The 14,552-nt window shown below is 40.3% G+C and overlaps 1 protein-coding gene across 1 annotated transcript; it reads left to right on the top strand.

Annotated features, from left to right (window-relative positions):
* Window positions 1-12,444: 12,444 nt before the first annotated feature.
* On the top strand, window positions 12,445-14,094 carry LOC139729584 (UDP-glucuronosyltransferase 1-2-like). The gene has a single exon (XM_071640508.1). The coding sequence runs from the start codon at window positions 12,445-12,447 to the stop codon at window positions 14,092-14,094; it is 1,650 nt and encodes a 549-aa protein (XP_071496609.1).
* Window positions 14,095-14,552: the final 458 nt, after the last annotated feature.

The raw sequence follows: 14,552 nt of genomic DNA, 5'->3' as shown, positions 1-14,552 counted from the left end.
AGTTGATTTTATTCACTGCTCATTCGCTTGAAGATATTATATAATATCTGGCATCATTTTTGTCCGATGTTGCAAAGCCATACAGTGAGCAGATGAAGAATGTGGCAGCTCGAATATCTTCTCCTTCGTTTGAGAGAGACTGGAAAGCTTTGATGTGTGTTGCACTATTTTCCATCTTTTGATAGGGTTTCACCTTCCCTTTCCTGGAGAAACGTGAAGTGAAATCGCAACCTGTCAGGGAGACCAATAAGTGCATCGGTAATGGCAGGTTGCTTCACTTTGAGAACTGCTTCGATTTTTGAGACATCAACGCACCTTCTGTTATTACCCGAACCAAAGCCCATAACTGTTTTTCCTTCATCCGACCTGGCACAGTACAGCAAGATGATGAAGACTGGACCTCACCAAGATATTGCCCTTTGAAATCCTTTTTGCCTATTAGCTTCTTCATGATGGCCTTGCAAGTGATTAGGCATATTTGCTTGCAGTTATTTGTTGTCATTGCTCAGTACTACACAGCTTCCGCCATGACAAACATACATTTTCTGGCCAATAACCTGTCCATTATTGGGACTTCCTCCATTCCTACATGATAAATCTTGCGAAATGTTCCTTGAATGAAGAACTCTTGAGTAAATCCTTGCCTATCTGGCGCTGAACCTGATCTGGCCCAGTAATGAAGAATTCATGTGAAGTAGAACATTGCAGGTTTAGCTCAGGATCTTTGATGGAGGGGGATTGGTATTTGTCTAGTACGAAGTGAATCTCCTCTCTGCGACATGAGCAAACTCTCTTCAAGAGATCCTTGGCCATAATGATCTATAATCTATGTTGAAACTGCTGTGTTGTAGAATGGTCTCATGAATGATGATATCGCCGTCAATCACACTTGCTGAGATCACATGATCGAAAATTTGTTTCTAACAGAGTTTCTTCGTTCTGCCGTTTAAGCAGCCTTGTCAAAGCTGCGCTCTCTGTCTTTAGGGGTGTCCCATCACTATGGGCCAGCAAAAGGGGTACTTTAGTGAGAGGGTAACTAAGAATGTGCTTAATAGATCGATTGTATCACTTGATTTTGCTGCAACAGCTAGCATACGTCCGAAAACGTCTCTATAGCTCCCTCAGCTGCGTGTACTCTTTGTATACTGCTGTTTTAGACCTCTTTGCGTATTTTATGGCGTAAACTATGAGTGGAAATCTATAGGCCTACGCAGAACCACTTTGAGCCATCAGACTGGTACCAAGAAGTGCAGTCCCCGCACCTCTTGAAGTGAGCAAAGCGATGAGAGTGATCGAAGCGTCAGTGACGACGGAGACATTCTGAAGCCTGTGTCACGTAATTTATTGCGAATTTAGTTTTGCTATTGATCATAATGATGCAAATACTGTTTGCCCATGTACTAGATGTAGTATATATATAGATATTGACTGCATGGTTCCTTTGCTCTCTTCCATAAATTATCTAGAAACTTCTGACAAGATATACAATTTTTCGTGAGCATTACGAACATTAATCTCCAACATGTGTCCACAAATGTTTTGTTTCAAAGTTTGGTTTTGTGTTGGAGAGGTTCGGATCATAGAGGGCGCTACCCTAAATGGTGGAAGGGTTATACTGTTCAATGTTTGAACAGACTAGACTTATCTCAAATTACAAGAAGGGCTGGATATAGATTTTTACAACCATTAGACAAGATTGAGATATTTATAAAGAGTATTAACAATTATCTTCTAAAAAGTGATCAAAACCTAGGTACCATTTTTTCTGAGACAGCGACGTTGACACTAATTGCCATGATTATTATTCACCCTCAGCAACATCAACACACAGAAAGATGGTTTTACATACTCCAAACTAGTTAGATACCAAATAAAATATATCTAGGACACTCTAAGATGCTGAAACTGACATCTTAATAATGATGCTTCAACGCAAACTGTCTCAAAAGTTTGGGAAAAGGGTCAACCGAAGTGACGTCAAATAGTGGGTGATTTTGGCGGGAAGGCCAACGATGAGACCCGGCAGCCGTGCATTTTTGTGATGTCCAGGGTCCATGTAAACTTCCTATGAGGTCAGTTGCTTGTCTGCTCTTCTGTTGAATAAACCTCCTGGGCTCCCGGTCTATTCCTGGAAGAAATCTAGCTCTCCTTTGGATTAACGTATATAACTCATCAAATTAGATATCCTAGAAAAAAAAAGATAATGGAATATCCAATTAAATCTGAATTAATTATTCTGAAGGTTACCTTTTTTGGAAGAATTATTGCACAAATCGACTCAATACTGAAGAAATGTACGAATCTGTCTTTTGAGAATTTGGGGTAAAAAGAGCAACAGAAGTTTGGATCAGACATTACATTAAGTTGCAGGGCGTTCATGGATATCAAAATAGTTGCTTGCTTGCTCATACAATATGGAGTTACAACACAGAGATAAATACAGGGTATAATAGGCCTTCTGACTTGACTGACAGATGTTTCTGTGTTCCAGATGCATGTAAAACGGAAACCTTGTAGAGAATGGACTAATGATACATAATATAGATAGATGTACAATTCTACGATAACCAAGCCAAAGAACGGGCAAAGTTGTCGAGTATACATTATATACTGTGTATGGATTTTCAGATCATTGGATATAATTCAGCAAACTATGATATGGTTTAGGATATGCATGATTACGTGTCGATTGTGAGACACACCGTAAGAATTGCTGAATAGTGGGGTACATTATTTGATATATAATAAAAAAAGGAAATCTTTTGTACAAGGGAAGGCAGGGTGAATGCATCTATATTGTGAGATGGTGGAAAAATCATGCTATTGGGACGGCTGTGATGACCTACATTTTTGTATAAAAATTGTTTACTCTTCGCGGTTTGTGACTGAGGGTGAATTGTGTTCATGTTTTGTTGTTGTTGTTAATGTTTTCGTTGTTGGGGTAACGAGTAAGTAAACATTCTATAATATCTCTCTCTCTCTTTCAAGAGGCTTTCTTTGAGGTTGATAACTCATGTCAAAGTATGTAGGCTTAGCAGTTTGTGAAAATGTGTTTTCCCCTCTCTTTTGTTACTGTAGTTTATCTTCATTTATATCAAGATATCACTGCATAAGAGGCATTGAATTTTGTAATTAATAGATAGACCGTTTCTGCAATGAACTTATAGATGTTTCTGTTCCTTCAGCCTATTAGCCGCGGACTGTCCGCGGACTGTCCGCGGACTGACTGCGGACATTCCTAGGAATCACTCCGGAAGAGCGCGAAATACCTCGGAATATGCTAATCGTAGCCGGGCAGCGCGGAAACATCTAGGATTAGACCAGGAATGAACGCGGACAGTCAGGATGCCTTCCGGACAACACAAGTTAGGCATGCGGACAAACTGCGGACAATACCAGGAAAATGGAAAGGTATAAATTTGGCGCTGACTTTGACTTTTCCTCATTTGACTGCTAGCCATCATTGATGCTCCTTGTTGTGCTTCCGCAGTAGCGGCTGATATTATATTAATGTGATTGGTCAATATTATTTGATAAATGTGACCACCAAAAGTCGAAGAATAGGATTGTCTACATGTCGGCTGACAACTCATTTTTTTTTTTTTTTTGGATTTGTCTCATCTGGGAGAACAAATTTTTCTCTGCCTACAGTCACATGGATGATATTCGCAAACTTTTTGAACCATATATATTATATATATAATATACATGAAAATGTAAATGTATATACATATATATGTATATATAGTCATGTTGATAAGGTAGTCCACGTGTGGGCAAGATAAAAAGATAAGTAACAAAACTGCAACAAAGTTCATGCTGTATTCACCAACGATTTATATCTTCACAAGAAATAAACCGTTGGTGAATACAGCATGAACTTTGTAAAGTTCGTGCTGAATTCACCAACGGTTTATTTCTTCACAAGAAATAAACCGTTGGTGAATACAGCATGAACTTTGTTGCAGTTTTGTTACTTATATATATATATATATATATATATATATATATATATTCTTTATACCATTTTTTTAGACCTGTGCTTTATCCATCGTGAAGTATATACATGTTTTGTCTGATACTTCTGTAGAGCATGCCAAAATGATCCTTATTTTGATCACTTTTGAACATTTTCAAGTCCGAGAATTTTTTTTCATGCTTAGAGCTTACTAGCCTATTGTCAATGAAGTGTAAAAATGGGGAAATATTTTTAACCTATTTTAATTTACTTTTTTTTTTTTGGGGGGGGCAGCTGGGCTGTCAAATTGGACAATCGAGTTTATTTGCAACTAAAACAAAAAGAGAAGAAAAAATTATTAGGTAATAACAACTACGAAAATCATTCAGGTAAAGAATATTTCTGAAATGATTTGTGATGCTTAATGTGTACTTAAATAATATACACTCAGCAAAAAACAAAACAAAAGAAAGACAGGAATTAGCACTTTTTCGAATTCATGATTTATTGCTTTTTCTCTCATTTCACTTGAATTTTGAAGTGACAGAAAATTCTTCATTTTCCTCCATCATCTTTAGCTTTCATTGTTATTTTAGGCTTCAAAGTTATTACATTGTAATGAGACCGCAGGTATATCTTTGCAATTGAATTCATGCTTTTTAGTGTGATGAATTTGTCTTTTGTTCTAATATGTTGTATCATTAGAGAGCATTTACGTATGAATAACAACTTGTTCATATTTATATAAAACAGTAACATTTAGACAAAAATTCTATGCTTTTTTTAATGAGTGTACTTCCACCTACTTTTGTGATTTTTCAGCTGGGCTGTCACATGGGACAACCTAGTTTCACTTCTTTCTGGTTGCTTTTGGCACAGTCTCTATACTACCTTCTTCTTCGCCTTCTGGGACCGGAAATTCCTTAGATTTACCTGTTCTTCATCACTAGACGAAAGGTGTGACAGTGATGGGGATATTTGCATGGGGGCCTCACCTCCCTTCTTGCTCATTTTGCGTTTCATTGGCATGACGCTCGCGGAAAGTGTCGACATTTTCGTGTCTGGATCACAAAATTTCCGCATTGGTTCCGGACACTTGCATATATAGATCCGCATCGGCTCCGCGCTGTCCTAAACCATTCCTGGTGTCTTCCGCTTTCATTCGGGAAGCTTCCCCACACCGAGGGATTCTTTCCGGAGCGTGTGCGGAAGGAGCGGAAGGGTTCCGGACAAGCGGGACAATCCTCAGGACATCGTCAGGACAAGTCGCCGAAGGTGTCAGGAAGATCATTTCCGCGTCCAAATTTTGGTCTCGATCAAAATTTGGACGCGGAAATTTTTCTCTCTCCCGAAGGTGCGGAAACGCCCGGACATGTTTAGGACAGTGAGCGGACACGTTCAGGAACGTGCGGACAGGTTCCCGAAGGAGTGCGGAATACCAAATTTGCATTCCGGGGCTTGTCCGCGTCTTGTCTGCGCCCTAGTGGACGCCTGGTCTAAACGAAGCATTTCATTCACCTACTTACTCCTGTCATGTTCCATGAGCAGGAAGTAACGTAGCTGTTGCTCTGTCGGGCAAGCTTTGTTAAAGTCAACTTTTGTGAACAAAGCATGCATGAAAGCTGAATACATCTGTCTATTGTATAATTTTGTAATGATGTGTACAATGTATATTCGATTTGAAGGGGAAAAAGAAATACATCATTAAAAATGGGAAAAACTCATCGCTTAAACAAATGGAGTGCCCTATCACACGGATTACTTTAAGTGATTACTATGATACTACAACATGCATATTGCGGGGAAACAGAACAAAAGAAACATTCTCAGGTGTATCTATACTTCATGACGACCACTCTGCATCGCAATTTAGTTGCTGCGAATGTTGCGGAATCATCGTCTATTGACGGACAAGAGTGGCTATAATTATCTTTAACAGATCTGGTATGACTGTCCAAGCACAAGAAGTTTAATAGTTCAAATATTCAGCTCTAAGCCTACAAATTAGACCAGAAGAGATCACTCCAATGGATTCGTTATCCCTTTGGGGTAGCACTGCTGAGGGGGAAGAATTACCGCTCACCATCCGTCTGTGAACCTCCTGCTCCAGAGTGAGGTCAGTTTACCTTCAGTCTTCCAGAAGAGTGTAATATGTTGACCTTGGGAACAACTTGCTTAATTAAGCACAGGACTTTTTAGAATATTACACATAGGTGTGAAACATTTTATGTGTGTGTGTGTGTGTGCGTGTGCGTGCGTGTGTCATTTTTACCCGCCAAGAGTACACTCCAGGGAAGTTTTGAGCAGGTTTTGGAAAAAAGAAAAAAGATTCGTCAATGGAAGTGTTTGAGTCGTCGATGTTATGACGTCTTTGCTCAATGCCATTCTGCCCGTTTCACCGGCTTTAAAGGTTGCAACTTCTTTACAACGTGTCGTTGCACTCCAGTGCCATTATTGTCGAGGCTGAAGCTAGGAGTCCTTAATTTTGGCACTATAATTATTGGTTCTTCGCACTGCTGCACCCACTTGGCGTTCCCTGTTCAGCAGTGCATAGAACCAGCTGACTACTAAACTCCGTCTGTCTGACTATAGCAGACAGAACTATTCCAGTTTTGCAACTTCAAGGACGTCCCTCAGCACAGATCAAGCGAAGACAGAAAAGTGCGTGAACACACGTGTTCTCATGTAACTCTCATCAAGGACCGAATGCTAGTCCAAGATCGAGCCAAAGCCGAGGACAATGATGTCTCCTTGTCCAGTAAGTTTCGGGCCTTTTTCCCATGTTACAACTTTCAAGCAATAGGCCTAATAACTTCTGTAGTACCGAAAGTGAGCGAACATGCTTTTGTTACACCAAAATATATTCATGTAGAAGAGTTGTTAGAGTATATCTCTTCTTCCTCTTATTGTAGAGGACGGCCAATCTTCTGATGTATTTCGTAATGAGTGGCTGGTCGGAGTAATGCAATTGTTGGTCACCAAAGATAGATTGTACGTGATATACATGGACCTCCTAACGAAAGGACTTTCAACGAATGCAAGTACTTCGAAGTACCAGATCCGCCGCCATCTGATTATGCACATCTTGATAACGCATTAGGGCAATTAAATCAGATGACATTTACCCATCGGCTAAGATCAGGGTTGGTTATTGTCCCCGCCGAACGAGTTCGAGCAGGGGACTATGAAACGGGCTCCGTACGTGTGTGTGTCCGTCCGTCCGTCCGTCCGTGTGTCCGTCCGTCCGTGTGTCCGTCCGTGTGTCCGTGTGTGCGTCCGTGTGTGATCAAAATCTTCAATTTGCTACTTCTCTGTCATTTATGAGCCAATTTTGATTCTGTTTGCTTTATATGATAGCACTACATGGGAGCTTTGAAACTTCTACACAGAATTTCAGTCGTGACCTTTGACCTTGACCTTTGACCTATATTGTACATTTTGCTACAAAATGCTACTCCTTCGCCATTTCTAACCCGATTTCGATTCCGTTTGCTTTATATGATGGCACTAGGTGAGGGCTTCAAAACTTCTACACAGAACTTTGACCTTTGACTTCTTTGACCTTTGACCCTGATTTTTGACCTATATTGTACATTTTGCTACAAAATGCTACTCCTTCGCCATTTCTAACCCGATTTCGATTCCGTTTGCTTTATGTGATGGCACTAGGTGAGGGCTTCAAAACTTTACGCAGAATTTTGACCTTTGCCTTCTTTGACCTTTGACCTTGATTTTTGACCTGTATTGTACATTGGCTATAAAATGCTACTCCTTCGCCATTTCTAACCCGATTTCGATTCCGTTTGCTTTATGAGATGGCACTAGGTGAGGGCTTCAAAACTTTTACACAGAAATTTGACCTTTGACTTCTTTGACCTTTGACCTAGATTTTTCACCTATATTGCACATTTTGCTACAAAATGCTACTTCCGGCGGGGACATATATTACGCACCGCGTAATTTCTACTTTTCCTTGTTCCGAAAGATCTTTATTCCGAAGGTTCGTTAATCCATAGATTCGTTATTCCGAAGGCTCGTTAATCCGAAAATGAAATAAGATTTGTTATTTCGAAGTTTCGTTAATCCGAAAATGGAATAAGGCTCGTCATTCCGAAGGTTCGTTACGGCCCCTATATTTCAATTCGGATTAACGAACCATCGGAATAACGAACCCTATTTCATTTTCGGACCAACGAGCCTTCGTAATAGCGAACCCTATTTCATTTTCGGATTAACTAACCTTCCGAATATCGAACCTTCTGAATAACGCCACAAATGTTCGGATTAACGAACCCTTTTTCATTTTCGGATTAACGAACCTCTTGGTACAGGGAGTTTGTGTGTTTCGGATAAACGAACCTTCGGAATAACGAACAGCACCCGGAAAGATATATATGAGTACAACATTTATAACTAAGTCTAGGTGCATTGCTGGTGGATGAGGAAAAAAAAAACATAACAGCTTCTGTGGTTTCAATGACGGAACTGGTTGTCCTGCACATCTCGTTAAAACTGAATGGGACCTGCAGACACAGGGCAGAGTCCATTTTCTTCCTGGGGTAATGGTTCCAGAACTATTGGAAGTCTGGGGGCAAAAGAACGCTGGAACGCGCGCTATCTTTTGGAACAGGGAGGTGGGAATTGGAAATTCTTCTTCAACCCGTCTGCTTCTTTTAAAGGGATATATAGGCCTTCCCCGTGATATGCATTTGAACATGGTGGCAAGCATCTGGTGTAAGTGTGACACGAGTTCCAAGAAAAATACCTTAACAGTGACAGTAGGCCAGACAGCTATTGCACTAGATGGGCTAATGACAATATGACTTTCCTACACCCTTAGAAAAAAGTTCTTCTGCGCACCATTATAATGGTTCGCAATAGCGACACCTTTCTTTCTTTTTCTTTTTCATTTTGAGCTTGTGAGAACCATTGTTTTGTAAATGGAGACTATTTAAATGCAATACAGTACCAGTAGGCCGATACCGGCAATATCATTAAAGGGATGGTATGGTTTTTGGTTGAGACTGATATTGAGGTTTTAATTTTTTTGAGAGATAATTAGAAACCACTAATATGTTGATGAAAATTGGTTTTGGAAATGGCTGAGATATCCAAAAACGAAAAGGTCCTAATAAAAGATAGGACCCGCCTTTCATTGAAACCACTTTTTGGCTTTGGTTTTTTTTTTTTCAATGACGTAACACAGGCTTCTATATTGGGAAATCGGGCGACTTTCAGCACACAATGCTTTAAGTACGGATGGGTGGAAATCACTGATATCTCTATGGAAGAACAAGATCAGTAGTGGAAATGAGCTGCATGCTTGGTGGAGGCCTGCGCTCTCAGAGTGCTTTTCTAGTCTTAAAGAGTGCTCATGAGCACCATTTACCACTATAAGGTTGTTGTTCAAATTTTTGGCGTTGCTTTCAAAATTCGAATATTTTGCGAAAGACAGATTTTCAACACATGACAGATGTATAAAATACAACATCTGTTATTTGCACTGATCCACTCGACCTGCCAACTGCTGTCTGACAGTATGATGATATACTAGTATATAATCTTTCCAACCCAGCTACATGTAGGCCTACACTTACGCAGGCTTCTCAGCACAAAGACCTATAGGCCACTCATATACAACAAGTACCTTGCTGTACACAACTTACCGATATTTTCTAAAAGCACCCATATTTGCATGAAAATAAGCATCAAAAACTAGTTTTGTAGTATCATCAGTCAAGCATACTAAAGCATTTACAATGTATATCAGCAATGCATGACCACGTCATTCACCACATTGATAATAATAATAATAATAATAATAATAAAGTACATTTATAATGCGCCGTATCTATCATTAATGATACTCTCGGCGCATGAGAGCCTGCGTACTTCAACGCTTCAATAAGAATCGGGAGGGGGAGGGGTGCTGGGATAACACACCCACACAAAGACTCACAAGTATATGAATACACAAAAATCATAAATCGTTTGTCAAGACATTGAACGTATTCAACAATTGGAAATCATTTGAGTTTACCCTTTTTCCAAAAGCAGAGCAATATGTCTTTATACAAGCCTACAATCATAACGTCAAGCTGAGGTTTGTATTTCCCACGTTTTGATCTATATGTCAAAATGCTCATATTTATCATTTATTCATCAAGAGCATAGACGTGATATATGTCACATGTTCTAAGGTTTAAAAAAAATCTTATAATTTTGTGAAAATTAGAAACAGTAGAGCATTTTTGTCTACACACCTAAAAAAAAATGTGCTTCTATAAGTTACATGTGTGATAAAACATACTACAAGAAACTGATAACTTTTAACTTTTAGTCGTTTTTCCAACCACTAAGCATCGTCTCGCAGGCTGAGATTAAGCTTGCATGCTGCTGGCGACTTACAGAATATGATTAGTTCATGGAACCTTCATTGTTTGTCCATTGCGTAAAACGACAGAACATTGGTACAGTAATACTTTAGTACTAAATGAAATGAAACAAAATGAAATGAATCAAAGATGATTTACGAATGACCTATGCTTTTACAGCATCATGAATACTCCGGGACTGGGTCAAATACTGACAAGTTAATGGTTCAGAAGGAAACCATTTCGATTGGAAACCATGAATTGCAGGTTCTCAGCGAAACCATTTGCGAGAATCCTATGATTAGAACCATTTTGGAGCCGACGAGAACCGTTCAAGGACCTATTTTCTTTGTCGTCTTAGAGTGTACAAGGAAGTAGCATTTGCATTTAGTTGAAAAAAAATCCCTTAAAGAAAAAAAAAAGGTTCAAGACTGATCTGCTTTCAGGTTCTCAAAATTCCTCTGTTGTTATACTTGCATTGGTTATAATGCCATAGAAAATTATTTTCAATTCTATTAATAGTCAAGCCTTTTTCCTTTAACTATGGTATCGTTACTTAAACTCAAACCTTAGAAGCATAACCACAGAATTCTTAGCTGACTAGCGCAAGCTACATCCCCCTCATTTCTATTAGAGTCCTGCTTCATTCTTGAAGGTAATGCACGGTAAGGAAGGCACTGCAGCTGCCAAGTAATTCAAAATTCTGATATACTTTGAAAGATACATTACAGCGTCACCTCCGTTAACGTGACAATAACTGCGCATTACATCACGATGTTGAGTGATACTATACTCGGGGTTCCCAGAGTTTTACAGCATATTCAATTCAGATGCAGATCCAGTAGATCGCAGATCTGTTTGTAGAAAAAGGTACTGCCAGGATTGGCCTCTCGCAGGTGAATTGACTGTGTAGCGTGACGATCCTTTTCTCGCTTGTCTTCCCTTGTATGACTAAAGAGGGCTTTTGTACAGGCTATACGCTACTAAAGCTGTTAATGGATACAAGTTGTACTACAATTGTCCCTAGAATGATAGCAGTCCATTGTGCTCGACGTGCAGTGGCAGCCATGTACTTAATTCCTGATGTTTGAATGTTGGCTTTGTTGTTGTTGTTTTTTTTTTGTTTTTTTTTGTTTTTTGCTGGTTCTTCTTTATTCTTTTCCACGAGAATTTATTATCTGGCAACTTAAAATAAGAACTCATAATATGATGGTTAAAGTTTACTGCCGATGTCTCTCTGGGAACAATTTATTTATCGCGGAACTTACAAAAAGATCAATGCATATATATTTTTTTCTTCCATGAAACATTGTATGCTTTTTGACGTCAAAAAGGAAAAGAATATACACATACCACGAACAAATACCCACTCTTCAGTCTGGTTTAAAGAAAGAAAAACAGACAGTGCTAGCGTTCTGAATGGGTGAACCATCTGTACAGTTTCACCGTAAGAAGATTATCATTTACATGCCACTAACGCTATAGGCTTGAGCCGTCAACAGGGACAGTCATGAATTACGAGTCTGACAATTCTTACAAAGTCGCTCTCTCTGTCTTTGCCACGAGAAATGTCGCCGTCCATATCATCCTGATTGTCTTCATAGCTTTTATTCTAAAAAAAAGTAAATATATCAAATATATCAATTTCATATTTTGGCTTTTAACGGGAATCTCGACGGTCGCAGTTTCTCGAAATAACATCCTAAATTTTCAATACAGAACTTCGTTTCTTATTGCTAAAACTAAGAATCTATGTTGGTCATTATAGCACAAGGCCTAAGGTCAGCCCTCCTTAACTGTCATCTTTTTAGAGTTCGTTGGCATACAGGAAAACTGTTTAAATATTAGGGACGTGATTAAAAGTAAAGATATATAATCCTGGTATTGTATGTTCAGAGAGAAATAACAGGATTTAAATCACTGTCCATAGCACGGAAAATCGTTTTTTTTTTCCATCGGCTTTATTAAAAGATGATGCTGTCGTACGTGTATGGTCAATTTCAAAGTATATGAGTATAGTCATGTTATTGGTATGTTTTTAAACAACATACCCCTGCAGATAATAAAAAGTAGCTTTCAATAATATTGTAAACGTTTCTTATTTTGTTCCAGATGTACCACGAGACTCGAGCGACGTGGAAGTTGATCGGCATGAGTCTACAACACCTGTTGTGTGTGTTCCTGATTCTTCTTTCGGGAGCAAATGACGCTGAAGCCGCCAATATCCTCATGTCGGGTAGTCTCGGTGAGGGAAGCCACTTCCTAGCTCTCGTTCCCATCGGTAAGAGCCTTGTTGAGCGGGGTCACAACGTCACCTTCTTGATCAGCGAAGAGTACGCCTTTCGGGCCGCAGATCCGACGTTGAGGGCGCTCTTCGACTTCGAGATTTTCTCCTACAATGACACGGAATACAAGGCTCAGACTCTCTTCGATGCCGCTGCGGACATAGCTAGTTTTGGGACAAATGGATTGGTACAGAATTTTGAGATCGTCACCTTGGCAAGACGAGTCATGGTGGACACGTGCGTGTGGGTACTCAGTGACAAAGATTTGATGAAACGCCTGGAGCACATGGATGCCATTGTGGCCGAAATGCCGTGGCCTTGCGCGGGCTTTGTCAAATCATATCTCTCAAGACACACGCATGCGCAAGTGCGTTTCATTCTATCGTCGGCAACTGCGCCAATCTCAAGCATGCTCACTCTTGCGGGGTCACCATTTAATACGGCTTACCAGCCATCTTCTCTGACTGGCTTGACCTCATCAATGACCCTCCTCCAAAGAACGAAGAACACTATTTCCTACCTCCTGATGGGAGTCTTGATGGATATGTACATAAACATTTTTGCAGAAATTGTAGAAAAATTCGACCTAAATCCATCCCTGAAACAGTCCCTTATGTCTTTCTCCGATGAGATTGACCTGTATCTAGTGAACATGGACTTTGCCGTGGAATTTCCCTTCCCCCTGACGCCAAACATCATCCCTATTGGAGGTGTCACCACGGGACCAGCTGGCCCTCTGACTGGCGATTTGCTGGAGTTCATTGATCAGTCTGGAGAACATGGCGTTGTCATCCTGGCAATGGGCAGCTATTTCGCCTCCTTTACCTCGTCAAGACCAGACCTCTTTAAAATGTTCGTCGAGGCATTCAGCCGCATACCTCAGAGAGTCATTCTGCAACTCAAGACGATGCCGGCGTACAGCCTTCCTCCAAATGTCAAGGCGATGCCTTGGCTACCGCAAAATGACCTACTGGGACATCCGAAGACGAAAGCATTTGTGTTCCATGCCGGAAACAACGGATACTTTGAAGCCTTGTTTCATGGCGTACCGATGCTCGCTGTACCACTCTTTGGGGATCACTTCGACGTAGCAGCAAGAATTCAGTCACGTGGTATCGGTATTGTGCTCATGAAGGATGAACTCAGCGCGGATCTGATTTACGAAAAGCTCTCGGAGATCCTGCATGATGAGAGGTACGCCAAGACAGCGGCGCGCTTGTCGGCCATCTTTAAAGATCGCCCGCTGCCTCCCGCCGAGCGAGCCGCCTTTTGGATAGAACACGTAATCAAACATGGAGGCGAACACATGCGCTCAACAGTGAATGATTTGAATTTTCTGCAATACAGTCTCATTGATGTTGCAATGATCTGTATAGCAGTTTCTTCCATTTTGGTGTACGTTCTATATCGTGTGTTAGAATGTGCGCTAATAGCACTCTTTAACAAAGGCATGTCATCAAAAACCAAATCCGAGTAAATGTCAGGGTTTTGATTGTATTATCCGTTATCATAACACGAACAAAAGATATTATGGACACACCCTTTGAACTCTTTTCCTCCCATTTTTTAAATAAAATTATGTATACCGATATCATTTTTGTCTCGCCCACCGGAGGTGAAGGCGAGACTAAGGGATCCAAATTGCGTCCGTACGTCGTCCGTCCGTCGTCCGTCGTCCGTCCGTCGTCCGTCCGTCGTCCGTCGTCCGTCACAAATGTTAAAGTTTACCTACAAGACTCTCTTATGATGCATAACTTCGCAACTGTTACAGCAATGGCAGCCACACTTGGGTGATAGAAGCACTAGGGGTATCTTCATGTTATGGTGTTGTCGGAGGTCATGTGATGATGTCAAAGGTCATTTGAGGTCATATATTAAAGAGTATGTGCAAGACTCTCTTGTCTATGTTAAAGTTTACCTGCAAGACTCTCTTTT

This window comes from Diadema antillarum, unplaced genomic scaffold (genome assembly GCF_040938485.1).
Source record: "Diadema antillarum isolate AM-2024a unplaced genomic scaffold, OU_Dant_1.0 seq00000247_RagTag, whole genome shotgun sequence".
Classification (NCBI taxonomy): Eukaryota; Metazoa; Echinodermata; class Echinoidea; order Diadematoida; family Diadematidae; genus Diadema; species Diadema antillarum.
Note: the sequence above shows the minus strand (reverse complement) of the source record. Positions and strands in the feature narration are given on the sequence as shown.

Coding starts and splice junctions, on each gene's coding strand:
- LOC139729584 (XM_071640508.1), top strand. CDS start 12,445: ATGTACCACGAGACTCGAGCGACGTGGAAGTTGATCGGCATGAGTCTA.